The sequence below is a fragment of the Python bivittatus genome, unplaced genomic scaffold (assembly GCF_059951505.1).
Source record: "Python bivittatus isolate LINGU-HERP-01145 unplaced genomic scaffold, Pbiv_v1 ctg000220_np1212, whole genome shotgun sequence".
Lineage (NCBI taxonomy): Eukaryota > Metazoa > Chordata > Lepidosauria > Squamata > Pythonidae > Python > Python bivittatus.
Genome location: NW_028277048.1, coordinates 1,547,417 through 1,572,581, shown reverse-complemented (window position 1 = coordinate 1,572,581; position 25,165 = coordinate 1,547,417). Strand labels below are relative to the sequence as shown.

Sequence of the window (25,165 nt, the reverse complement as noted above, 5' to 3'; positions counted from 1 at the left end):
TCTTAATAAAGAGCGCTTAGCTGTCCCATGTAGCTTTTTTTTATGTCCCATGTAGAGACCAGTTTGCTTTTAGACATGAGTTTGCATGTGTATGTTTCCAAAAATGAGTTTGTTGGCTGTCCTCTTTTTACTGCATTAGCACTTAATGCAATATGGTTCTTGTCGGTGAAATATTTCATGCATGAGTGGAACGTAGTACCTAGTACATCCTGGCCATCTCCATCCTGATGCCCTTCAAATGCAAATCCAGTAATTACCAAACAACATGTCCAGTGCTGCTTAGAATGATGGAGTTTGTAATCCAATACATCCAAAAGGCCTAGGATGGAGAAAGCTGCCTTGATACTGCTGCACCATAAGACGCTCTAATCTGTTTTGCTTCCTCTTTGCCATTCTTTGTTTCTGAGAGCTCTGGCCCTGCTCCCTCCCTCAAGGCCTGCTCCGTTCTCTCCACTGCAGGATGCAACCCTGACAGTTGTGCTTTCCAACATCAAGCTCTTTGTGGAGGATCAGCTCCAGACCAGCATGGTGAGGGGGAGGGGAGGGAGAAAGCTTTCAATGGGCCTGGCTCAGCTTGGCATGCAATGGTTGTTGCCATCTATGGCACAGAATAACTTTCTTTTCCAGACATTAATGGTGAATGCAAGAGTAATCTTTGCATGCCTGAAAAAAGCCAAGGACAATGCCATAATATTGGTTATTGTTTCTGTGCAGTATTTTTATTATTCCAGAAAGTGCTTTGAGAACTATTTTTCATTTCTGAGCACTTCCCATAATAAGTATTGTACCGAGGTAACATAGAAGCCAGAAAAGCATGACTGACAGTGGCCGAACTGGTTCATCTGGAAAAAAGCAAAATTATCAGTTCTCATGCTATAATATCTGAATATGAAAGACTTCCAGACCCCAAGTATCAGACATCAAGTATCAGACAACTGATACTTGATGGGAATGCAATTCCATCATAAATAGGATGCATACCTCTCATTAAAAAAAAAACCACCAATTACTAAACCCATTTTTTATTCAGACAGCAAAGGTTTCACTGGAAATTTCAGATATCCAAAGAAAAAGCACACCTCTAGTTATGTTTCTCTCTGAAACTGTAGCTCTTCCATAATACTTATCTACTGGATGCATTGTTGCACAAATCCAGATGACCAGTAGTTGATAGTCAAGAGATACAAAAGCCCTTTGCTTCTACCTCCTGGTAATTAGATCAAAGAGTCAGCTGGTCAATCCATAGTTACACAGATTTTTGAAAAGCTTATCATTTGAGGGTACTGTGGGAAAGAATAAAGTAAAAAATTGCAATGCAATGCAATGCAGTTACCAAAGCATTGTACGTGTCAGTTGGAAAAAGCTTTTCACATCCAGCATGTGAATGTCAGCTCAGGGAGGGCTGGAATTAGGCAGGGTTGGCATTTCAGCTCAGGGAACCACCAGTCACAGCCCTCAGGGTGCGGTGCATTAAAGCTGTATAGAGCAGTGCAGGACAGACCAGTTCTGGGTATGCAGTATGGGTTTGCTGCAGAGGCAGCAGGTTTGAGGGTGGCGTGATTTCCTACCAGTTCCAAGATTGAGGGGAGCAAACCCAGCAAAGTAGCTGGGTGGATGTGGCCTATGTAATAAAATCATTATCCCAGTGTCAGGCTTCAAAGGCAGTACAGTGGGACAACGGAAGTGAGCTTCCAGATGATGTGACTTACTCTTTTGTTTCTCATGGGCAGGATTTTGAAAGCAATGATCTCAAATGCAAGAATGTGTTTAATTTGAAAATATATGTTCCAGCTTCATTTCCTTGGCATGAAAGCTGGTGCATTTTACATATTTGGTCAAAATGGATAAAATATAGCAAGTTTTTCCTATCCCTAATGTAATGTTTAGATGTTTTTACTATGTTAAAGGCTGTCTTCGTCATATGTGCCACATGAACCCTCAGTTCATTCTATCTTAAATGTTCTTAAAGTTCTTCTTAGCTATCTCCTGTGATCCTTTGCATCTAGTGATCCAGAACAAGAGATCTTTTACCTTGGAAGACATTTTCTATCTGCTTAGTGGTTCATTGTGTGGAGGGTTGGCCATCTACCTGCCTTTTAACATCCATAGAACATCAAGGACCTCATACAAATATTAGAAGATCCCCATCCCAGTTGTCTTTCCAATTACAATTTTGGAAGTTGATGTGTACATACGCAATTATTCATGTTTCACTCCAAGATTTGCCCAAATGCTTGTTTTTGAATGTTCATTAGAGGTTTTATTAACCTTGTCTTGGTTTCTTTTCCATTGGCCTTAGCTTTTTGATACTTTTAACCAATATATTTATATTTAGCTAAGTATTTACAAACTCTGACCTGGAAGTGGGATTAAGAGATTTAAGCAGACTACTGAAAAAAAAAATGTTAGAGGAGGAGACTAGCCTATCCCAGGAGAACAAGAATAGTTTTTATGTACTTTCTTTGTCTGTTGCAAATACTTGGAGGGAGTTGCAGATATATAGATAGTCCTCATTTAGCAACTACAATTGGGACCAGCAACTCGGTCATTAAACAAAGTGGTCGCTAAGTGAAACTGGCTGTGCTTATGATCTTACTTCAGCTTTCCTTTGCTTTACAAACCTGCAAAGGTCATAGTTGCTAGGACTAGTCATAAGGTTACTTTTTCATTACTGTCATAACTGTGAACAGCCGCTAAATGAGGCAGTCATTAAACAAGGACTACCTGTATTTCTAACCAGACAACTAAATGGCATGGTAGTTCAAGCTGGATCAGCTCCATACCTTACAGTTAGCCTTGCACTGATTCTCAAACACAGGCCGTTCTAAACTCATTAGTGCTCCACTGCAGGAATTAGATACAGCTAAATTTGCTGTCCTGGGTTGGAACTTTTGTATCTTTGGGACTACTGGGAATGTCAAGCAACTGAATCCCTTTTGTATCCAGCCTCCAAATTGTTCCATGTCTGGAAGCAGTTTCCCCTGTGGACCATCTTAGTCAGTCTACAACAAAAATCTTCCTTGTAATCTTTGATCAGTAAAGTATAAATCCAAATCCTGATGGCTTCCCAAGGCTGGAATCTGCTATGAGTAGATCCAGAACAGCAGTGTCTCTTGGTCTGGTCTCCACAAAGAATGATGGAGGCACCCCGAACGTCTCTCTAGTAAACAGTTGGCTGGAACCGTTCTGATAACCATAGGCATCACACCAATTGGAAACTAATTCTTCTCTATAGGTGTTGGGAGTCGTGATAGGAGCTGTGCTCTCAGTGTTGCTTGTTTCTGCTTTGGTCCTGGTGTTAATCCACCGGTTTCATCTTCAAAGTAAGTTCACTTTTGACTGTGAAGGGAAGCCATGTCCCACAGGATACCTTTTGGTTTGGTTTGGTTTGGTTTGGTTTGGTTTGGTTTGGTTTGGTTTGGTTTGGTTTGGTTTGGTTTGGTCCGGTCCTGCCCTGCCCTGCCCTGCCCTGCCCTGCCCTGCCCTGCCCTGCCCTGCCCTGCCCTGCCCTGCCCTGCCCTGCCCTGCCCTGCCCTGCCCTGCCCTGCCCTGCCCTGCCCTGCCCTGCTGGATTCCTAGTTTCCTTTTTCACTTCCCTACAGAAGTTCAGGCTCAAGAGCAACCAAAATATCGATTTCGCAAGCGGGATAAAGTATTGTTCTATGGACGGAAGATTATGCGCAAGGTAATAAAAAATCAGGGCATGAAACTGGTGTGCCTAACTGCTTTGAATGAATAGATTGACCAGCACTGTGCATGATGCAGTATCTCAGGGGGCAGATTTTATATATACTCAGGTTCCTTGGAGATTGATTGATTGATTGATTGATTGATTGATTGATTGATTTATGAATGAATGAATGAATGAATGAATGAATGAATGAATGAATGAATGAATGATATTTATACAGCCGCCCATCTCACACAAGGTGACTCTGGACAGTGTGCAACAATTTAAAAAATAAATACATAAAAATGACTACATATAAAAAACAGTAAAAACACATTTTAGACAGCATCTCACTGTTCTTCTGTTTGTTTAGAAAAAATATGCTTTGTCTTGTTGGACAAGTACCATCTTTTTCCTATTGGTGTTTGTCCTATAGGTGCTAAGTTACCTTTAGAAAGGAAGAATAGTTTCCTGTTTCTTGAACATGAACCTATATTTGGAAGGCTCTTGAAAGATGATCCTGCAACCTATTGACTAGATACCAATACACGTAACAAGATGTGCAGGAAAAATCATCCCTTCACTAAACACCTCCATTTTCTTGGCAGGTTTCTCAATCTACATCCTCCCTTGTAGACACCTCCATGTCTGCTTCACGGCCACGCATGAAAAAGAAGCTCAAGATGCTAAATATTGCCAAAAAGTGAGCAAACAAGTCAGAAAGAGGCAAGGGGGTTGAATGAATGAAGGGGCATCTCTTAACAAGGTGCTCGAATTTTGGAAAACTAGAACAGTGACATTCAGGTTTTGCCCAGGAGGGGAGTATTGGAATGGAGTCAACCCAACATCTAGGGCTAAGGCAGGCTCTGGTATCATTAAATTTTTCTTAACAAATGCTGGAATGCTTCCAAGGAAGCCAGCCACCTGAAACAGTATGTACACTGGAAAGCTTTTATTGATGCTTACCTAGCTTCCAGTGTTTCAAAAATATGCCAGATTCCCAGTTCAGAAAATAAACAATTGTTCCTGTGCCTTATTATTATTCATACAGGTAGATCTTGACTTATGGCCATGATAGGGACCAGAAAATTCATTGTTAAGCAGTGTGGTCACTAAGCAAGGCATCACGTGACCGCACCCAATTTTATAACACTTTTTGTAGCAGTTAATAAGCAAGTCATCATGGCTGTTAAGTGAATCACATGGTTGTTAAACAAATCACATGATCGTTAAGTGAATCACACAGTTCCCCATTGATTTTACTTGTCAGAAGCCAGCTGGGAAGGTTGCAAATGGCGATCACATGACCCTGGGATGCTGCAACCATTGTAAATACATGCCAGTTGCCAGCGCCTAAATTTTGATCATGTGACTGCGGGGATGCTGCAACAGTCGTAAGTGTGAGGACTGGTCGTAAGTCACTTTTTGCAGCGTTGCCATAACTTCAAATGGTCGTTAAACGAATGGTTGTAAGTCAAGGACTACCTGTATTAGAAAAGAAACTATTTTTCACTTTGCCAACCATATACATATATACAGATAAATGTATGTGCTCAAATTAGGCTGTTCCTTGGATATTCCTCTAAATCCCTTTTTGTTTTGCAAGTTAAGTTCTGTGCAACAATGAGGGCCAAAATATGTGTTAGGGAGAGAAAAAACAGTGGCAGCTAAGGGAAAATAGCAGTTTGGAAGTGCAGTAGAGGAATTGTTCAAGTTCTTTGTGCTAGCTGGATGCCAGTTTCATCTCAGTAAGATAAGATGCACTATTTGTAAACTTAGCCCTCCTCCTGAAAAGCTGGTGCATTCTCATAGAGCTCAAACCAACATGGAAAGAAGATTCATGTAACATTGTTTGTTTGCTTGGGAGAGGGAGGGAAGGACCCCCCTTCCCTTAAATCTCCCCTAGTAGGAGCATCTCTCCTCTCTTGCAAGAGGGAACCGGCTAATTGACCATCTGCAGAAATCTCAGCTCTTTCTTCCTGTGTTCAGAATCCTGCGTATCAAGAAGGAGCTGCCAACCCTTCAGCTAAAGGAGCCACCCCCATCTGTTTTGGAAGCTGATCTCACAGAGTTTGATGTGGCCAACTCTCATCTCCCCTCTGAAGTACTCTACATGTTGAAGAATGTGCGGTGTGTATGTGTAGGAGCCTCATGCTAGCTCAGGTTGAGGCTTGGATAGAAGGTATTGGAAACTGCCAGAAGTGCCTTGGCAGTGATTGATAGTGTGTAAAGCAATCTTCTTCTGGTTTGATGTCTTCCAGATGTGTTATAACTCTCTGTACAACATTTCTGCAGGGCACTGGATTGAGAAAGGCTGAACTAGAGAAGGACAATTTCCCATGTTTGCCAAATTGGTACTGCTAAATTAGCATTTTCCATAAAGTAACTATCATTACAAAGATTCTCCACTGTAGGGGTCTCAAAGCACATAGTGAGGTTGCTGCTATTCATTCCTCATCCTTTTCTTGCCATTTCTCCTATTGCCTGGAGATCCCAAACGAAGGACTGCTTGGTTTTTACTATTTTATAGTTCTAATAAATGCATGGCCAATTTGGGGGGGGAGGGTGTTGAGTGAAGAACTACTGACGTATTAAAATGAATAGTAGCTATCCTCAGACAGCTGTGGTTGGAGTACAACTGATCCTCCTGTCTAGGATCAGGTTTGCTCAAGAATAGATGAACAGAACCTGCATGAGGTTTAAGGCACCCATTTCATCCTTAAAACTTCCACTCCCCTTTTCAAAGAGTCCTAGTGCCACCCACTTTTGGAAGGTAGTCCTCAACAAGTCAAATAAAATCTGGTGCAACTGTTGCCCATGTGGCTTTTGACCTCTCATTGGCCAGATTTTCAAGAGCATGTAGGATATTAAAACTAATTAGGTTTGCAGCTGAGCTTCATTAATATGTACTTCCAAAGTAAAGTAAATATATTTTCTAGAATTAGTTTCCTTGGCACAAATAGATATCAGAGAAGAACAGGCAAGAAAAAAGGAGGAATGCAAACGTGCCCCCATTAGGAATCTCAACTAACTCAAACTTGAGAAGGATTGCATTGGGGATTTGTTTCAAGATTGAGCTTGCCTAGTTTGACAAGAAGACTGAAAGGATTTTATAATACCTTTTATTTGCCTTTTACAGAAGTTACTGACACTCTATAAAGAGTTAAACAAGATATGATAGGAAGGCTACATACATGTGAGGAAGGAAGGATGCAGTAGTGTTTCTTTCAAAGCTTTATATGCTGCCTTACTATCAAATGGTCTCCAACTTTGCTCCCAGTAAATTACAACACTGCAAAACAGTATACCTGTTTTAGTGGCCAGCAGAGATAGTGGGGTTCCATGATTTCATGTACCTCCCTTATTGTGGTTATTCTTCTGGGTTTTGTGCCCAGTTCAGAGAAAATAGTCTGTTGTTCCCAAGAAGCAGATTGGGCATTGTGTGGTTGGGTAGATTTCAGTATTTAATATGGTAGGATTGTGGTTGTAATTGTGCCCTGTTACTTCCTTGTAGGGTGCTAGGCCACTTTGAGAAACCCTTGTTCCTGGAATTGTGCAAACACATGACCTTTCAACAGTGCCAGCAAGGCGAATATGTCTTTCGCCCAGGTCAGCCTGATACCAGCATCTACGTGGTCCAGGATGGAAAATTGGAGCTCTTCCTGTCTGAACAGGTAGGAGGAGGGGTGGAGCATATCCTGAAAAGGCTGCAGTATGCAGTGCAGTGCCAGCCACAGGGCCAGTCTGGCCTGGTGTTTCTTCCAGTGAGAGCTGCTGAAAGGAATATTGCTTACAAGATGACTGTCAAAGCTCCCATTTGTTTCCATTTATCTGAAAGCCTTTATTTAAATGTCAGGGCAGGGAAAGAACCATGGCTAGCCCCTCACAGCTGTTTGTGTGTGTGTGATTCAGGATGGGAAAGAGACTCTTGTGAAGGAGGTGTTCCCAGGGGACAGTGTGCACAGTCTTCTCAGCATCTTGGACGTCATCACGGTAAGATCTGATTCCATTTAGAGCCACAGTTATCATATCTGCCTCAAAGTGAATTGATCTTAATTTCTCTTTTTCCTTTTTTTTACAGTGTTCATTTTGTTCCATTTCTGCATTCTTTTTAATGTTTTTTTAAAGTTTACATAAAAACGTGTGTTTTCCTATGTAAACATAGGAAGGTTTTTTTCTGCTGTGTAATGTCTTTTGTGTATGTGTACTTTCCCCTAATACATACATACTTAATTTGTCAACTGCTTCACAAATTTTCAGAGAGCTTTAATTGGTTTGCATATTGTTTTACAGTGTATAAATCAGACATTAAAATGTGAACCCAATGAATGTTTTCCCTTCTATAGCCACAACCTTCTCCCTTCAGCCACATGCATCTTAGCCTGTCCCACTATCAGTTAGAGGCCTCTTGACCCAACCCTCTGCTTGTACCTTCTCAGACATGCCTATTAGATAAAACCTGATCTGGTGCTGAGCCCTACATCAAGTATTGGTCAGATCACTCCATATAACCAGTAAAAACTCAAGAAGAGTCTAGTAGCACCTTTTCCAAGTAACAAATGTTATTTAAAGGCATAAGCTTTTGTGAGCTGCAGATCACCTTCCAATGCAATGGAGCACATTTAAATTGCATTTAAATTGGGATGAGGTAAGGGGAAGGGAGAGGAAGATAGGTTGGTTATAGAGATTCAGGTTACATGTGAGACAGATTACAACTACTTTACCAATTAATCTGTCTTTTAAATCCTACATCAATCAAGCCATTCTATGCATCTGATGAAGTGAACTTAGCTCACAAAAGTGTATGGCTCTTACTAAAATTTGTTAGTCGGAAAAGGGGCTACCAGATTCCTTGTGAGCTTTTGCTACCATAGACTAATACAGCTCTCCTCCTACTCTGTCCACATAACTAGTGGAGCAGAAAGAACTCCAGCTCTACTACTTAGATCTTTCGGGGGGTGGGGTTCCAACAGGGTCACCAACGGCCATATCGGACAGTGTCTGCACGAGTGGCTGAGGATTCCACTGTGCTGCGTTTGCCGGTGGAGGCGTTTTCAGCGGTCTTTGAGAAGTATCCTGAGAGCCTGGTCCGGGTGGTTCAGGTGAGTTTCCAGCATGCCCTGTCTCTATTCTTTCTTCATTTCTGCATCTCCTTTCCCTGTTTTCCTGCTGGGTTTGGCCTGTGTAAGTTTTGGATGTCAGCAGAAGCAGGAAATAGTTATGCACGCAAACCAAGCAAATTTGCATTACTTGCAGAAATAAACTTTCATGTCATCTCTGCAATGTTTTGACTTGATTTGCAGCTCTGAAACATGCAGTGATGCTGCACCCAGGAACTAACATTGCCATACGTATCACTAAATACAGTTCTGTGGCACAGTTAAGCTTAGAATACTGCACTGAGAGATGACTGTTACATCTCCAACAAAATATTGTAGAGCTGGAGAAAGTGCAGAGGAGGGCAGCCAGTGGGCTGAACCAAGAAGCCCCAGTCTTTGGGGCCAGCAGAGAGGTCTCTCACACTGAGAGTTAAGCTGGCTGCTATAGTGAGCCCACGGGGGAGTGGGAAGTGGCTGTGTGGAAATCAGAAGACAAGCAAGTGCCCTTCTTTCTCTTATCAGTACAATCTATGTATTGCCCCTTGTGATGAACTTGTATACCAACTGCACCTTCTGTGCCACACAGACACAACACGTTGGGTAGCCATCTGTCGATGTGCCACTGTTGCTCTTTCCAATTTCAGATCATAATGGTTCGTCTTCAAAGAGTCACCTTCTTGGCCTTGCACAACTATCTGGGCCTGACAAATGAGCTTTTCAGCCATGTAAGTTATGGCCCATCCTACCCAGCTTTACCTTCAGGAGCCTGCTCCCAAACTAAGCCTTGCCCTCTTTACATGGGAATTGACAGTAGCCTTTGAGCATGTGCAGAATTCACTCCCCTCACTACTGATTAAGCATAGAAAGTGGGTTTCCCAGCACAAGAAATTTGGTCAAGAGACCTCCTCTGAGCTTCCCACCTTCTTGTGTGATGGACGTGGGTGTGTTTCCCATCCCCAGGAGATGCAGCCTCTGAGGCTTTTTCCCCAGTCGAGTCACCCCTCCCGCACAAGCCCTGTCTGGCACAGCAAACGCATAATTGGTGCTTCCTTTGTTGAGGACAACAAGGATGGTGTTGGAAGGCAACCAGATGCTTCTAAGGATCAAGGTAAGTTGTCTGCCCTAGGATCCAAAGCTGGCATTTGCTACCAAAGTGTGAGCTGAGCACAACCTGTGAGCCTCCGAGGCAATTAATTCCTTTCTGCCTCTTGACTGACTCTCTTAGGACATACAGCTTCACCTTCTTCTGCCCATGGTATAACTTGCTAGTACCTGCTTCCAGCTAGCTCTCTCCTCTCACTAAAGGTGAGGTGGGGTTGTTAACTTACCCTTGGATTGGATGTAGCTGTTCCTCCGTATGAGGCTGATGTTGGATATAATTAAAGCCTATTCCATTAGTATGTCCAAAATGGGGCAATGCTAACCTTGTTCTGAATACCAGCTTTTGATTCTTTCTTAGTGAGGGCATTTCAGTGATGTCATCTAAGTAACATACTGCAGAAGCAAGAGTCCAGATGCTACTACTAGTCTCTAGTAGATCAGATCACACCAGAGTACAAAACCTCATCTGGTCCCAGCCACTGATTGAGTATTTCCAATGTTCTTTTCTTCCTCCCTGCATATTCCTGGCTCTAGGAATAGAATCTCATCTAGTCATCCACTGGCAGAGGTTTCCCCGGGAGCAGTTTTGTGTTCCCTGTTATTGGTTATGGATTCCTTCAAAGGTATGGGAGAATCATATGCTCACATTAACACTGTTTCTGGTGAGTGACAGCCTCATATACTTCCAGGTGATCCCTTGAAATCAGGTTCATTAGAACCCCCTGTTCCTCCTCTGTTGAGCCGTTGCATCTCCATGCCAGTTGACATTTCAGGTATGTCCCCCTTTTGGCCCATTCTCCCTCTTTATTTGATGTAGTGTCTATGGCCTTGGGCAGTCCAGTTGATTAGTGTGATGCTCTCTTTCTCACTCAGGAATTCAGAAAGGCCCACGGTCAGACTTTGATATGGCCTATGAGCGAGGCCGCATCTCAGTGTCTCTTCAGGAAGACAGTACAGTTGCACTGGATGGCTTTGCTCGAGTAAGTCTCTGCCAAGAGGGGTGGGAGCTTGTCAACTTTGATATTTGTCATTTCCTTATAGGTTTTTCAATATCATTAGAAGGGATAGAAGTGGGGCTGCCTTTTTGGGAAGAGATAGTTCTGCCTTTGGGAAATCTTCCTATGAATAATCCCTTGCTTCTTGGGGCTCCCTGAGTTGCTTCTACCTTTTCTGTCTTTGACAGTCAGCTTCCCAAGAGTCCCGTGAACGAAAGTCTGTGACAGTGGAGGAGCAGCCATCAGGGATCTACCATTACAACTATTGTGAGGATGACTCAGCAACTGGGGATTGTCCATTTGGGCCGTACCAAGGCCGCCAGACTAGTGCCATTTTTGAGGCTGCCAAGCAGGAGCTGGTCAAACTCATGAAGATTGAGGTAGTGTGTTGCAGGAAGTGTATTCTGATCATCAGTGGCCGAGGGCGGGGGTTCTTCCTTGCTGCTCCCTTCCTTTCTCAGCCAGTCCAGAGGCTGGTGGTGTTCAGTGTTCAATGTTTGAGTCGTCTTTACTCCCCTCTCAACCGGAATTGAACATCTGTTATGGACCAGAGCAATTAAGAGTTGCCTTTTACTTCCAAATCCTTTTCTGTTATCATGGCCCTGAAACTTTTTTTCATGGTACAGTACTTCCAGCCATTGCCCTGCTTCATTCATGAGTTTTATGGACCAGATAATCCACAATCATGTCCTCCTTTTGAAAATTCTTCTCTCTTCCTACCAGTTTTGTTATTTTTCTTCCATTCATTGTAAGAAAACATGCCTTTTGACTAATAGTGCTAGGAGTCCTCCTGGAATCATCTTTGGTTGTACTGCACTTTGTACTGCACAGTATTCATAAGGTTTGTCTTGCAATAGTCCTGTTCAATCTTAATCCTTTTTTGCATAAAAGGACAACTGAGGCCTAGAGAAGATAGTTGTTCTAAACTGTACAAGACATATAGGAACTGCTTAAGAATGCTGTTTTGAGATAATTATTGTATGCTGGGAATAGAGTTATAAACCAGTATGTGCAGGTATGTGTGTGTGTAGAGTAAATGCTACAGGTGTTTTACAGAGGTATGAAGTTGTTGTACTCTAGTGCATGAACTCCCTATATGCTTGTAGAGTGTGCAAGGTTTCTACTTGGAAAACATCTATGATTTAATGCCACGCAGAAGCTTCTACATTACAGGTAGTCCTCACCTAACAACCACAACTGGGATTGACAAATCTGTTGCTAAGTGACGTGGTTGTTAAGCAAGACATTACATGACAGTGATGGACTTACAAACACATTTCTGCTGTGGTCTTTAAGCGAATCACCTGCAGTCATTAAGCAAGACGTCACACAACCACGACTTGCAATTTTACTACCATGGAGTCCTTGGTGTTCTCTGAGCTTGGTTGTTTTCTTGCTGACGTTTTGTTACTGCCGGCTTCTCCACTGACTGTGCTTGTCAGAAGCCGGCTGTGAAGCATGCAGATGGCAATCACGTGACTGCAGGGACACTGCAACAGTTGTAAGTACAAGGCCTGGTCATAAAGTTACTTTTTCAGCACCGTCGTAACTTTGAACATTAAGTGAGGGCAACCTGTGCTGCTTTAATGAGTGAACCAAAACCTCTAATTTCTTTCCTATGTACAGATCTCGCTTAGTGGCCACTCATTCAGTGACCACTCAGAGTTGCAACAGTGCTGAACGAGTGGTACTTACAACCTGTCCTCAAAGTTCCAGCTGTCTCACCACCCCCACAGTCACGCAATTGCAATCTGGGCACTTAGCAACCGGCTTGCACTTACAACAGTTGCAACTCCCCATGGTTACATGATCACCATTTGCAACCTTCCCTGCCAGCTTCCCACAAGCAAAGTCAATGGGGAAGTCACAGATCGCTCCAGTAAGTCTACCCTACCTGGCAGCAGCCACCCCAGGCTCTGCCACACTCGTGCCATGCTTCCCTGGTCGCCTGCACACCCTTCCCCACCCAGCAGCAGCCACTTTCCTGCCACTTTGCTTGCAAACCACCTGGGACTTGCAACTTCCTGCCAGCTGGCTTTGCTTGTTGGAAGCCAGCGGGAAGTTGCAAGGAGGTCCTCACTTAACAACCCACGATCCTTGCTTAATGATGGCAACAGGGACTGCTGGGATTGCCATTGCTAAGCGATGCAGTCACATGATATCACGCTTTATGACCGCATCATTTAGTGATGGAAATTCCAGTCCCAATTACCATTGTTAAGCAAGGACTGCCTGTACTGCAAAGATACTCTGGTACTAATGATCCTGTTCTTCTATAGGGACATTTGAGACTGAAACTTATTTCCTTCAGTTTCAGAATCTTTTGAGTTTTTGCAAAAGAGCTGTGGAAACGGTTATGTCTTGGAGCTTTTAGAGAATGATATTATTTCAGGAAAGCTGTAGAGGTCAGAGTTCGTTTCCTGAGCTTACTATTGACCCTGCTGCATAGGGTGAATCCTCAGGATGATGATCATGGGTTTTTAGAATTTTGTTTTTTCTCTCTTGCCCAGGATACCATTCTTTGCTCTTTACTGCAGAACTCAGAATATTGATAAAAAGAACAGGACACCACATTGGCCATGACATGCTGAAAACCTGGGTTAATCCAGCCTCCCTTTCAGTCAGGTCTAAAGGATTCAGCTCCTATTCCAAACAGGAGGACACCTAATACCATTCTGCCGCTCTCTCCACAGGATTCATCCTTACTAAACAATCGGGTGCTTCTGCACCATGCCAAGGCAGGAACAGTGATTGCCCGTCAAGGAGATCAAGTAAGTATTGTAGATGGCATACAAGATCATAGACTAGCTTGGTCAGAGAAAAAACAAATATGATAACTGTAGCACCTCTCCTCCCCCTTGAAGGTCAGAAAAAGATGGAAGCAGCGCTTTCCCCCACAAAAATAGCTACTTTTTCCTGTAAGCAGAACCTAATGTTGGATGGACTTGTGTTCTAGAGGGAAAGAAGTCTCAAGAAGCATTTCATGTGGGTTGAATTTCACTGTGTATTCAGTTGCATGGATTCTTCACTGTTCAGTTTGTTGAAGACTGCGCTGTAGAATCCTGCGCTGTAGCACAACACAGCTTTTTATAGAGAATCTGGCCACTTTGGTTGTGGATTAGAAAAGGAGGGGAATACATTTGTCAGGAATGGGAGAAGGAAAAAGAAAGTGGAATGCATGTTGGCTGCAAAGCACTCCTCTTAAAACACCAATTTCCAGCTTTTTAGCAAAAAACTCAATTTAGATTTTAAGAGAGGTAAAGCTTGCTTTAAAAAAAAAAAAAAGTATTTCTAGAGACCCGTTGAAGCTTCTGAGTCCTGCCCAGTGGTGAGCCAATTCCCTTGAGCGGGGCTGCTTATTCTGGTCTCTTTTGGCAGGATGTCAGCTTGCACTTTGTACTGTGGGGCTGTCTGCACGTTTACCAGCGGATGATTGACAAGGCCGAAGACGTGTGCCTCTTCTTGGTGCAGCCTGGGGAGATGGTGGGCCAGCTAGCAGTGCTTACTGGAGAGCCGCTTATTTTCACCATCAAAGCGAATCGTGATTGCACTTTCCTTAAGATCTCCAAGTCTGACTTTTACGAGTGGGTACCATGTGCATAAGTGTGCTGGTTTCTGCCCAGCTCTCCTGCCATCATGTCCTCCCCAATCCCTAGCTGTGTTCTCCATATTGGCAGCTATTCCTGTTCTTTTAGCCTGAGCCATTTGGGGTCCTCTGCTGTGGGGTTGGTTGGGCTGCCTCACAGGTAAAATGTAGGGGAAAGAGAGGTTCTGTCTGTGGCTTCATGCCGTCAATATGCATTTCACTCAGTAAGGGCTTTCGTGGCTCTACCGTACTTTTTCTCTCTCCTCCTTCTCCAGTAGAAGACGCTGCCTAAAAACAGTGGTTATCTTTCTTTAATAGCAACACAGCCTATCAAAACTCAAAGCCTGACTTTTTAACCATGCTGTTCCTTTGAAATCAAGGAGACTGATTGAGGTGGATAAAATGTGAGGACAGGCACTAAAAATCAGGAATTCTCAGTGGACAGTGTGGGGCTGTAAAGAAATGTTGCTCTGGCACATCTCTTTTTTCATCTCTGTTTCTTCCTGGATAAAACTGATACAACAGTTCTGAAGATATACATGAGAGTGTGTGTATGTATATATACGCATACATACTCTTGTAGAAACTGTACGGTTTCCAGTATTTTCCACTAAAGGAGTACATAAATTTATTTCCCACTAAAGGAGTGCATAAATCTGGACCACTCTAATGCACTCTATACGCCCTTGAAAAGCATTCGGAAACTTCAGCTGGTGCGGAATGCGTCTACACGGGTAGTAAATGCTGTCAGTTACTCAGCACATGTAACACCACTACTCTGTGAGCTGCATTGGTTGCCGGGGTGCTTCCAGGTGCAATTCAAGGTACTGGTTGCTTCCTTTAAAGCCCTTCATGGCTTGGGATGGGGTTACCTGAGGGACCTTCTTTTCCCAGTTGTTTCTACCCGTCCAATCCAGTCCAGCAGGATGGGCATGCTCCAGGTCCTGTCTGCCAGGAAATGCCAGCTGGCAGGGCCCAGGTGGTGTTCCTTCTCTGCCATAGTGCCTGCCCTATGGAACATCCTCCCTGCAGAGATCAGGATGGCCCTGACCCTGCCAGCCTTTTGTAAGGTCCTAAAGACCTGGTTATGTGCCCGGACCTGGGGCCCCAAGTGTGTAAAGGGTCCCATCTCCTCGTTGTTAACATCTATGGATCGTAATATTTCCCTTGGCTGCTGTGCGTATTTTAACTTTTGTATTATAGTGGAAATGTTGTTTTTAATTGATTTTATGATTCTTCGCTGCCCAGAGTCACTTGTCGAGATGGACAGCCACACAAATTGAATAAATAAATAAATAAAAATTAATTTAGCTTTGTCTTGAGACTCACCATGTCCATTGCTGTAACTGTGTCTAGCAGCACCTTCCCTGGATCCAAACTGGGACTGTTTCTCTCCTGACTTTGGCAATACTGGGAACTGAACTGGGACTTCTGTATATTGCAGAGGCTGTAGTCTGCCAGTAACCTCTGACTCCTCCTTAGGATTATGAGAGAACAGCCAAGTGTGGTACTGAGCGTGGCTCATACTGTGGCAGCCCGCATGTCTCCTTTTGTGCGTCAAATGGACTTTGCTATTGATTGGATGGCAGTAGAGGCTGGGCGAGCACTTTACAGGTAAGGGGAAGGGGCTGTTTCCGTGGGTTCCTCCCCTCCATTTGATGCCTTTTCTTTGCTAAAGAGCCCTATGTTCAATTAGATGCACACAGTGCCGTGACACTTGCACACAAATAACATGCTTCATGGTAAGCTTTACTGGTTATCAGAAGAGGGGACCAGTTTAATCCATGATTCTTTCTTTTCCTCCAGGCAAGGCGACAAGTCTGACTGCACCTATATTGTGCTGAATGGGCGCTTGCGCTCTGTCATCCAGAAGGCCAATGGCAAGAAGGAGTTGGTTGGGGAATATGGGCGTGGGGACCTCATTGGAGTGGTAAGTTCTAAGTAAGGGAAACCCCTATACACAGCAAGAGACAGAGCAAAGGCTGTCCTTTAGAGATAATTCCTCTACTGCCCCTTTGAGCCCAAAGGTAAGTTATACCCTTTGTATTTTAAAAAGACTGATAGGCACAGCATCAGATTCTTGTTCTAGCCCAATTCTGAATACAGGTGGTCCTCATTTAACAACCACTCACTCATCAACCGTTCAAATTTGCAACAGCACTGAATGAATGGTAGTTATGACCGGTCCTCAGAGTTCTGGCTGTTTTGGTTCCCCATGGTCATATGATCGCAATCGGGTGCTTGGCAACCTGCCCAGATTTCCAACCATTGCAGCGTTCCTTGATCACACAATCACGATTCGTGACCTTCCCACAAGCAAAGTCAATAGGGAAGCCAGCAGGAAGTCAGAAGTTGTGATCACATGAGACTTCTGGGAGAGACATGGCAAACTGAAAGCATCTCCACAAAAGTAGAGCCAATGCCCACAGCAAAGATCAAAGAACCGGTGAATAGCCATCTTGCAACCATGCCAGAGCCTTTTAAAGGACACTAAGTTCACAAGTCTTACTTTCTAATCACTTTTGGAAATTGCCTATTGACCATCTTAAAGCTATTAGAGACCTTCAGAATTACAAGCTTGAAAAGTCACTGGGTGAGCTTAGCTTCAACTCTGAAGAAAGGAAAAACGAATTATAAGCTAAGAACTTAAATTTGAGATAAATTTAGCAAAAAGCTAAGTAAGATTTTGATCTAAGAAAGTTATAAATGGATTAAGGGTCCAGATAAATTTGGAATATTGACTTTTACTCTAAGATTTTTGGAATTAACTATAAAAAATAAATAGCTTCTTGTGAGAACCAGATATATTTTGGCTATCTTGGCTATTGTAAGTCATAACAAAGACAAGTGAATTTATGATTTTAGAAACTGGACATTAGAGATTCTAAGTAGAAGGAAAAATATACAAGCCTGCTTTTGGTGTCGGATAGTGCTGGGACTTACAAAATGGCACACAACGTCATAACATTGGAAATATTAAAGGAGATCTTTGAAGAATGGAGCCAGAAATTAGTAGCTACAATATCAACAGTCTAAGTAATGATGTCTGACTCTACGGATAGACTGTGTCCAAAATATATTAATGAGAGAATGATAGATGTGGAGTAATTTTTTCCTGATAAGACAGATGCTTTATTGGATATATAAAAGAAACTGGCTAAAGTTTTAAAAATTAAAGGGGAAATACAAATGACAAACCAAGAGAATGACCTGGAAAATGTTTTCTTATTGGATCTACAAAAGAGGGTTAAATCCTTGAAGAAGTCTGCGCAATGGGATAAAGAAGAATTGAAGAAACATCAAATCCTATAACAATATTTGGATGAATTAAAGATTAAGACTGTTGGAAGTAAAAGGAAGGAATATAAAGCTGGTTTATTTCATCAAGGTTAAAATAAGACTTTTTTTGCAAATTTCTGGCTACCCTTTACAGATTTTTTGCTGACACCAGGTTTGAAAAGTTGATGTTTTATGGATTTGCTTATAGATAAGGGATGGGATATGGGATGAAGAGATATCTGTTTGTAACCTTATGGGGGTGAAGAATTGCTAAATTTGTCTATACTTGTTGTAATGAAGGTTGGAAGTCACTTCTACAAATATTTCTTTTTTTCTTTATTCTTTCTTTTTCTTTTTTCATGCACTTTTTATTCTTTCTCTTCTCTTTAAGTTTAGTTTGCATTAGTTTTTATATTGTAATCAAAATCCTTAATCAAAATTATATATTAGGAAGTCACAATCATGTGAGGTCCTCATTTAATGACCCACCTGGTCCTCACTTAACGATGGTAACCAGGGACTGCCATTGCTAAGTGGGGCATTCATATGACGTTGTGCTTTATGAGCACATCATTTAGCAATGGAAATTCCAGTCCCAATTAGCGTTGTTGAGTGAGGACAATCTGTGCATACCCATAGAAGAGCATCTCTGTTTGCCAAGTTTTATTCTCTCCTGGATATCCTATTCTTGGCCCCTAAATTATTATTACCAAGATGGTTTCAATAGCTGAGGAGCACTTTTTTTCATGGTAGGAAGCCTGTGATGTGGCTTACCTACCATGACCCATTTCTTGTGACCTAGGTAGAAGCTCTGACCCGTCAAGCCCGAGCTACTACTGTCCATGCTGTGCGGGACACAGAGTTGGCCAAGTTGCCAGAAGGGACTCTCAACAACATCAAAAGACGCTACCCTCAGGTGAATGCTCAGGGATTCTCCACATGTTCCATTTGAACTAAGCTCTGCAACTCCTGGTATACATCTGATTCCTGAATTTGCAAATGGTTCTGCAGATTTTTTCCACTCAGTTTGTAAGATGTGTGTGTACATTGTACATATAGGATATGTGTGGCATAATATGTATCTTTTGGACACAGACATGGTCAGGTAGAGATGCTTTGTAAGTGTTTAGAAACAGTGAGTATAAACACAAAGAAAGATTGCAAAGCTTTACAGGATACTGAGCTGGAAAATGAATGTATAGAGTAGAGAGCTGCTCCACTTCTTTATCTGACTTGACTCACCATGGGTTAATAAAACAGATGATGGCACTGTTAATCTCTTCTGTCGGCAAACTCTTTGGACAGCCCCAACAAAACCATATATGTGGTAGGATGCTAGTTTTTCAGGGTCACTTTATGATCAGAATTGAGATGGAAAGTAAACCCTCATGTTGAGTTTTTCTTGACTGTTATGAACTTGCTCAATTACAGTAAGAGAAAAACACTGTAACCCCTACAGACACCATGTCTTCAGAAGGTTATCAAGTGGAAATCATAACAGAAGATGCTGTGTCTCCATATTGTAGCAAACCATGCGATCTTCTGAGTAAGCTGGATTCATTGCAGATAGTATGCTTTTTCCAGAATGGACTAAAGTTATACTAAGTATGATATCTAGGGAAATACTCTAGGATACATGTAGAATTGCATTTTAATATGGAGGGATGCAGTGACAGGGTATTGTAAGCACTTTTTTAATGTGAATAGGAAGAATATCAGTTTAAGAAGGTCAGCCTAGCACCACATCAGCTTGGTATTTCACATACTCACAAATGATTGTGCATATGTATAATTGCTCAGATTCTGGGCACTGGCATTCTCCAATCTGCTAATGCCTTACATAGGTTGTCACCCGCCTTATCCACCTACTGAGTCAGAAGATCTTGGGGAACCTGCAGCAGTTACGTGGCCCTTTCCCAGGTAAGAGTGTCCCTCTTCAGGCCACGCACCAACTTGTCGCCCTATGACCCATAAAGCATCTGGGCTTGAAGGAGCATCCCAGCATGAGAGAAAGCAAGGGATTGTGGCTGCAAGTATCTAATGCTCCTGCCAGATACTTCAGGCATTTGTGTTTCAGTCATCATTGTCTCCCATGTAGGTTCAGGTCTTGGCATGGCATCCAGCTCAGAACTGACCAATCCAGCTAGTAACCTCTCAACAGTGGCAGTCCTTCCCGTGTGTGATGATGTGCCCATGGCTGCCTTCACCTTGGAACTCAAACATGCTCTGAATGCCATTGGTGAGCTCTATCAGTGCTCTCTTTTCTTGTGTTGCTTGGCCTGCTGCTTTTGTCATGACCCATTCTTCTTTTTCTTCACAGGCCCAACCCTGCTGCTCACCAGTGACATTATCCGTGCTCGTCTTGGGGCATCAGCACTGGATAGGTGGGTTGGGAACACACATAAGCTTGTAAGCAGAAAGGTATAACCACAGACACTGAGTATGGAATTGGGATATGGCATGTCTCCTCTCCTCCCCTGTGCTATTCCCAGTCTGCATTATGTTCTGTTTTAGCTGTTCTGTCTGTCCGTGAGAGAAGTACACTGGCAGATATTTCCACCAATGCATCTAGGATGCATTGTCATCATGACAACCATATTGAGACTAAGTGTCAATACAAATGTTGTGATGGAAGGAAGAAGGTTGTGTGGGGCACCAAGTAAAGATAGGGACGAAGATTTCTGTTATCCAGGTAGAGCTATTATATATAGACTGTGTCGCATTTTTAATTTGTTTGCTGAGCTTTATTTGTGCTCTTCCTCTTTTCATCTGATAAAGTGGCTGCAGCTCACAAAAGCTTATGCCTTTTAATAAAATTTGTAAAAGGTGCTTCCAGACGTCTAATTTTTTTCCAGTCATGAAACTGAAGTTGGGAAGGTTTGATTTTCTCAAAGCCACCATGCAAGACCTCAATAAAAATCTCCCTTTCCCATTCTTAAACTCACCCTCATCCATTGGATCATGGGTATTAGCTACTGATCAGCAAAGTGTTTGCACAAAATATACAGGGTTGCCTCATGAGTCTGAACAATACGTATTGATATGAGATGTGTGAGTTTGTACATGAGTTCTGTCTCTTCAAGTAAGATGATTTGAAAGAGGCCAATCTTCATCTTTTTAAAAAAATCCTCATCCCCAAGGAAAAGGAACACCAAGGAATAGCTTTTGCCCCTTTGAAGATCCAGTCTTGGGCAGCATTGGGTTTCTGGAAAGACAAAGATGGTTGGGTAGGATCCTGAAAAGTCTAAGATGGAAAGAGATGTTGGCTTGTTTTTCTGGACACATTCTATCCCCCTTCCCTCCTTACAGTGCTGCTAGTGAGGCTGGAATAAGAAAACTTTCTTCTGCCTTTCTTCCCTTACAGTATCCATGAATATCGGCTGTCTGGCTGGCTCGCTCAGCAAGAGGACATCCACCGCATTGTCCTGTACCAGACCGATTACACCTTGACCCCTTGGACAGTGCGTTGCATCCGGCAAGCTGATTGCATTCTCATTGTGGGCCTGGGGGACCAAGAGCCTGCGCTGGGTGAGGTAAAGGGTCCCTCATGACTAGAGCGAAGCTGGGCCTGAGAAGTGCAGTTACTCTATTTGAGGAAGTAGATCAGCTTGCTTGGGTGGGTGGGTGGGGTTGGTGAATGGCTTCCATTGCACAAACCCACATCCTACTGTGTAGAACTTAAAATGGATCCCAACAGGATCGAAGAGCATCTTTTTATTAGCCTATCCACATCAGAATTGCTTTTCCTGCTAATTGGTTGCCTTCCCTGCTCTAATGGCAGGCTTGGTTTTTGGCCCTCTCTTGGGTGTGGCTCCATAAGAAAGATGGTATAAGAACATAATCAGCCAAAGCCAGCTGACCAGGTCTGTTTGTGCTGTGATGGAAATGAATGTGGTTGACCTGACTTTTCCTCTCTCCCTCCACTCTGTCAGCTAGAGCAGATGCTGGAGAACACAGCAGTGCGGGCCCTAAAGCAGCTCATCCTCCTGCACCGTGAAGATGGCCCCAGCCCTGCCCGCACTGTGGAGTGGCTCAACATGCGAAGCTGGTGCTCAGGGCATCTACACATCAAGTGCCCACGCAGGGTCTTTTCTCGACGCAGTCCCAACAAACTGGTACCCTTATTTTGTTCATTCACCATTACCTCTTGTTCTGCGCTCACTCTTCCAAAGAGCCTGTGGCTTAGTCAGGCCTTTCTCATTCGCTTTGCTGGGGGCACTGGTAAGGCTGACCTGTCACTGCTCTTGAGGATGTTGCTTCCCTTGTAGCTTTTCTGATTAGCAGGCTTCCTTCCCCCCAGGGACCCCACCCTGCAGTTCCACTCATCCTGAGCCAATGTTTCCTACATCAGGTTTCTCCCCACTCCTTGCTTTGGTTTGCATCACCTTGAGGACAAAGCACTGCAGGTGGCTGCGCAGGCTATCTGAACCCCACCTCCCCCCTAGGTGAAGCCCAAGCCTACTTGACTTCCCTTTTGTGGACAGCAAAAGTTGGTATGTGGGAACAGGTGAACTTACACAGCTTCCCTCTCAGGGCCCCATTTCTTTGGAGCTAGTGGAAATCGTCTTACTCCTCTCCCCATCCTCCATTACAGAGAGAGATGTATGAGAAAGTCTTCGAAAAGAATGCTGATCGTCACAGTGACTTCTCCCGTCTGGCACGAGTCCTTACAGGCAACACTATCGCTCTGGTTCTGGGTGGCGGTGGAGCCAGGTAATATGCCCCAAAGAATTAGGAAATGTTTGCTTGGTATCAGGAAGGCCAGGAGGATTTTCGGGGTAACAGTGCACCAAAACTAGGGAACTTGCATCTCCCAAAGGCAAGAGGATGTGGTTTTTTTCCCCACCATGGGCTCATTCCCTTGGACCCCACTGTTCTCCCAATTGGATTTGAGAGAGGTTAGGAGGTCTGTACTCCTTAACATGGAAGCTTACACTTTGGACTAGCACCACTAGCCTACCAATGTTGACTGCTACTACCACCATGCTTTTTTTTAACCACTCCACCTTTGGCTCCTCCCTGACAATAGAGGCATGAAAGAGTCAGCCTTATTTTCATGACTTGGTGAGAACCACCAAAGGTGCATTGGGAGGCATATTTGCTTCAAACATAGTTCTTACCTTCCCCACAGGGGCTGTTCTCACATTGGCGTGATCAAAGCCATGGAGGAAGCTAGTCTCCCTATCGATCTGATTGGCGGCACCTCAATTGGCTCCTTCATTGGGGCCCTTTATGCAGAGGAGAGGAGTGCAGTGCGCACAAAGCAGCGAGCCAGAGAATGGGCCAAGGTGAGCAAGCATTCAAGTCTGGAGGGAAGGTATGGGGTGGGAACAGCAGGGACTTAGAGAAACAGCAAAGAGAGAAGGTGTGCTATTGAAGCTGCAATCCTCTAAATACTTGAATGGGTTAGAATCCCAGTGATCTCAGCAGAGCTTCCTTCTGAATAGGCAAAGGTAGGGTTGCACGGTTGCACTGTTTGTTTACCAAAATGCATGAGCCCAACCTTTGGCAGCTGAGAAAGAAGGTTCTTGGGTTCTTTATAGCATTTTCAGTCTGGAGTACGGTGCATAGGAACTGAAGGATTGCAGGCCAGGTAAAGGAGGTTAAGTGAGGTGGCAGGGTAGCTATCTTCCTTGATCTTTTGCTGGAAAGACAATATGGATTCTCTCTCCCTAAAGAATTCATTCATTTATTACTATCCAGTTTCAAGGCCACCTGATTCCTTAACGACTCTAGGCAGCTTACAAATAAAAAAAGAAAATGAGTACATATAAAAAGAAATCTTGACTGGCCAGAAGAACAATACAACCAGCTATAATACCAGACTTAACTAAAGGGGACTCCACAACTACCCTATCCCAAAGCCTGGGAGAACAATCAGGTTTTAAATGGTTTCCTGAATGTCCTTAGGGTGGGGGCCTCATACAGGTAGTCCTTGACTTATGACTGTTTAATTATCATTCAAAGTTATGATGGTGCTGGAAAAAGTGAGTTACAACCGGTTCTCACGCTTACGACTGTCGCAGCATCCCCATGGTTATGTGATCAAAATTCGGTTGCTTGGCAACCAGCACATAATTATGAGTTGCAGCATTCTGGAGTCACATGATCGCCATTAGTGACCTTCCCAGGGGATTTCCAACAAGCAAAGTCAATGAGGGAAGCCAGATTCACTTAATGACCACATGATTCACTTAACAGCCACTATGATTCGCTTAACAACCATGGCAAAAACAGTTGTAAAATCGGGCACAACTCACTTAACAACTGCATTGCTTAGCAACAGAAGTTCCAGTCCCAGATTGTGGTTGTAAGTCGAGGACTACTTATACAGTAAACCTCTGGGAGATGTCATTCCAGAAGCCAGGTGCTGCAACATATTATTCATATGGCCATTTCGCACACTAATTGGTGTGGCTCTTCTTTTTATCTTTTATTCTTCAGAATTAAAGTGTAATCACAACAATTTAGGGAGATCTTTAAGGGATTGATAGATTTTGCTACCATCCCCAAAACTTTTTCTGATTTTATATATCTTTGTGTGTGTGTGTGTGTGTGTGTGTGTGTCTGTGTGTCTGTGTGTCTACACACAAATAAAGGAAACGTGACTTGATGGAATGTAGGAGTTACAGTCACTATTTAATGACATTTTTAAAAAATAACTTTTACTGTATAATCTTAAATGGTTGTGAACAGGTTAGGTCAGAACAGTTTCCTACTTCTCCCAGCAAGATGGTTCCTTGTAACTTACATTGAACAAAATCTCTGTAGGGTGCTAATTGTGCCTTCCCTGGCAATAAATATCAGTTCCTTCCCCTGTCACTCTGACTGTTGGAGGATCTCCTTCTCTCTAATCCCTCTCTACAGTTCCATCTCCTCTGCAGTTAAACTGGGAGAATGTGCTCTGGGCAGCCGTTCTTTGAATGATAGAAGTGGAAATGTAGTAGAAATATATCTTAGTTCCAAAGGAACTATGCAAAAATATATCATAGTTCCAAGGGAACTATGCAAAATGACTAAGAAAAAATAGATCATAGTTCCAAGGGATAGTAAAATGCTGGGTTAGCCTCCCTAAGTTTAAAAAAAAACAAAACCCCACTGTGGCTAGAAAGCAGTGGATCACTGTAAAGGAGGGATTGTTTTATGCAGCAGTGTTTCAGTGGCTGAGGGATGCAGAAAACATTACAAAATGCAACTTTGCCATGTGGGGGCACAGAATTTTCACCACCTATTATCAAAATAGATCTGATAAGTTGATTGGAGGCCTAATGCATCCATGCACAGAAAATCACATTCCCATGATTCAGCTATTCGCCACCAAATTTTAGTGCGGGATCTTGGGAGGCTTCAAGTCCAACAGAAAGGGAATCTTTAGCCTGAAGCCATGGATTGCCTGTTCCTGGCTTAAGGATCCAGCATGTATCAGTGCTTTGGA

General features: G+C 43.2%; 1 protein-coding gene across 17 annotated transcripts in view; it reads left to right on the top strand.

Moving 5' to 3' along the window:
- Positions 1-25,165, top strand: part of PNPLA6 (patatin like domain 6, lysophospholipase) — a 52,380-nt gene that overhangs the window by 12,863 nt on the left and 14,352 nt on the right. For 11 of the 17 annotated variants that reach the window (XM_088137600.1, XM_088137599.1, XM_007436442.4 and 8 more), the window contains 25 exons: positions 460-528; positions 3,236-3,323; positions 3,603-3,685; positions 4,279-4,373; positions 5,660-5,800; positions 7,185-7,344; positions 7,583-7,663; positions 8,644-8,772; positions 9,414-9,494; positions 9,730-9,877; positions 10,560-10,643; positions 10,744-10,850; positions 11,054-11,245; positions 13,559-13,636; positions 14,244-14,449; positions 15,934-16,065; positions 16,258-16,381; positions 18,533-18,646; positions 19,575-19,650; positions 19,829-19,969; positions 20,051-20,114; positions 21,095-21,263; positions 21,663-21,845; positions 22,325-22,443; positions 22,862-23,018. In XM_088137600.1, coding sequence (XP_087993726.1) covers positions 460-528; positions 3,236-3,323; positions 3,603-3,685; positions 4,279-4,373; positions 5,660-5,800; positions 7,185-7,344; positions 7,583-7,663; positions 8,644-8,772; positions 9,414-9,494; positions 9,730-9,877; positions 10,560-10,643; positions 10,744-10,850; positions 11,054-11,245; positions 13,559-13,636; positions 14,244-14,449; positions 15,934-16,065; positions 16,258-16,381; positions 18,533-18,646; positions 19,575-19,650; positions 19,829-19,969; positions 20,051-20,114; positions 21,095-21,263; positions 21,663-21,845; positions 22,325-22,443; positions 22,862-23,018 — 3,021 coding nt within the window. Of the gene's footprint in view, positions 1-459; positions 529-3,235; positions 3,324-3,602; positions 3,686-4,278; positions 4,374-5,659; positions 5,801-7,184; positions 7,345-7,582; positions 7,664-8,643; positions 8,773-9,413; positions 9,495-9,729; positions 9,878-10,559; positions 10,644-10,743; positions 10,851-11,053; positions 11,246-13,558; positions 13,637-14,243; positions 14,450-15,933; positions 16,066-16,257; positions 16,382-18,532; positions 18,647-19,574; positions 19,651-19,828; positions 19,970-20,050; positions 20,115-21,094; positions 21,264-21,662; positions 21,846-22,324; positions 22,444-22,861; positions 23,019-25,165 lie in introns of those variants that run through there. The other 6 variants (XM_088137603.1, XM_025172023.2, XM_088137602.1 and 3 more) reach the window with 2 other exon arrangements.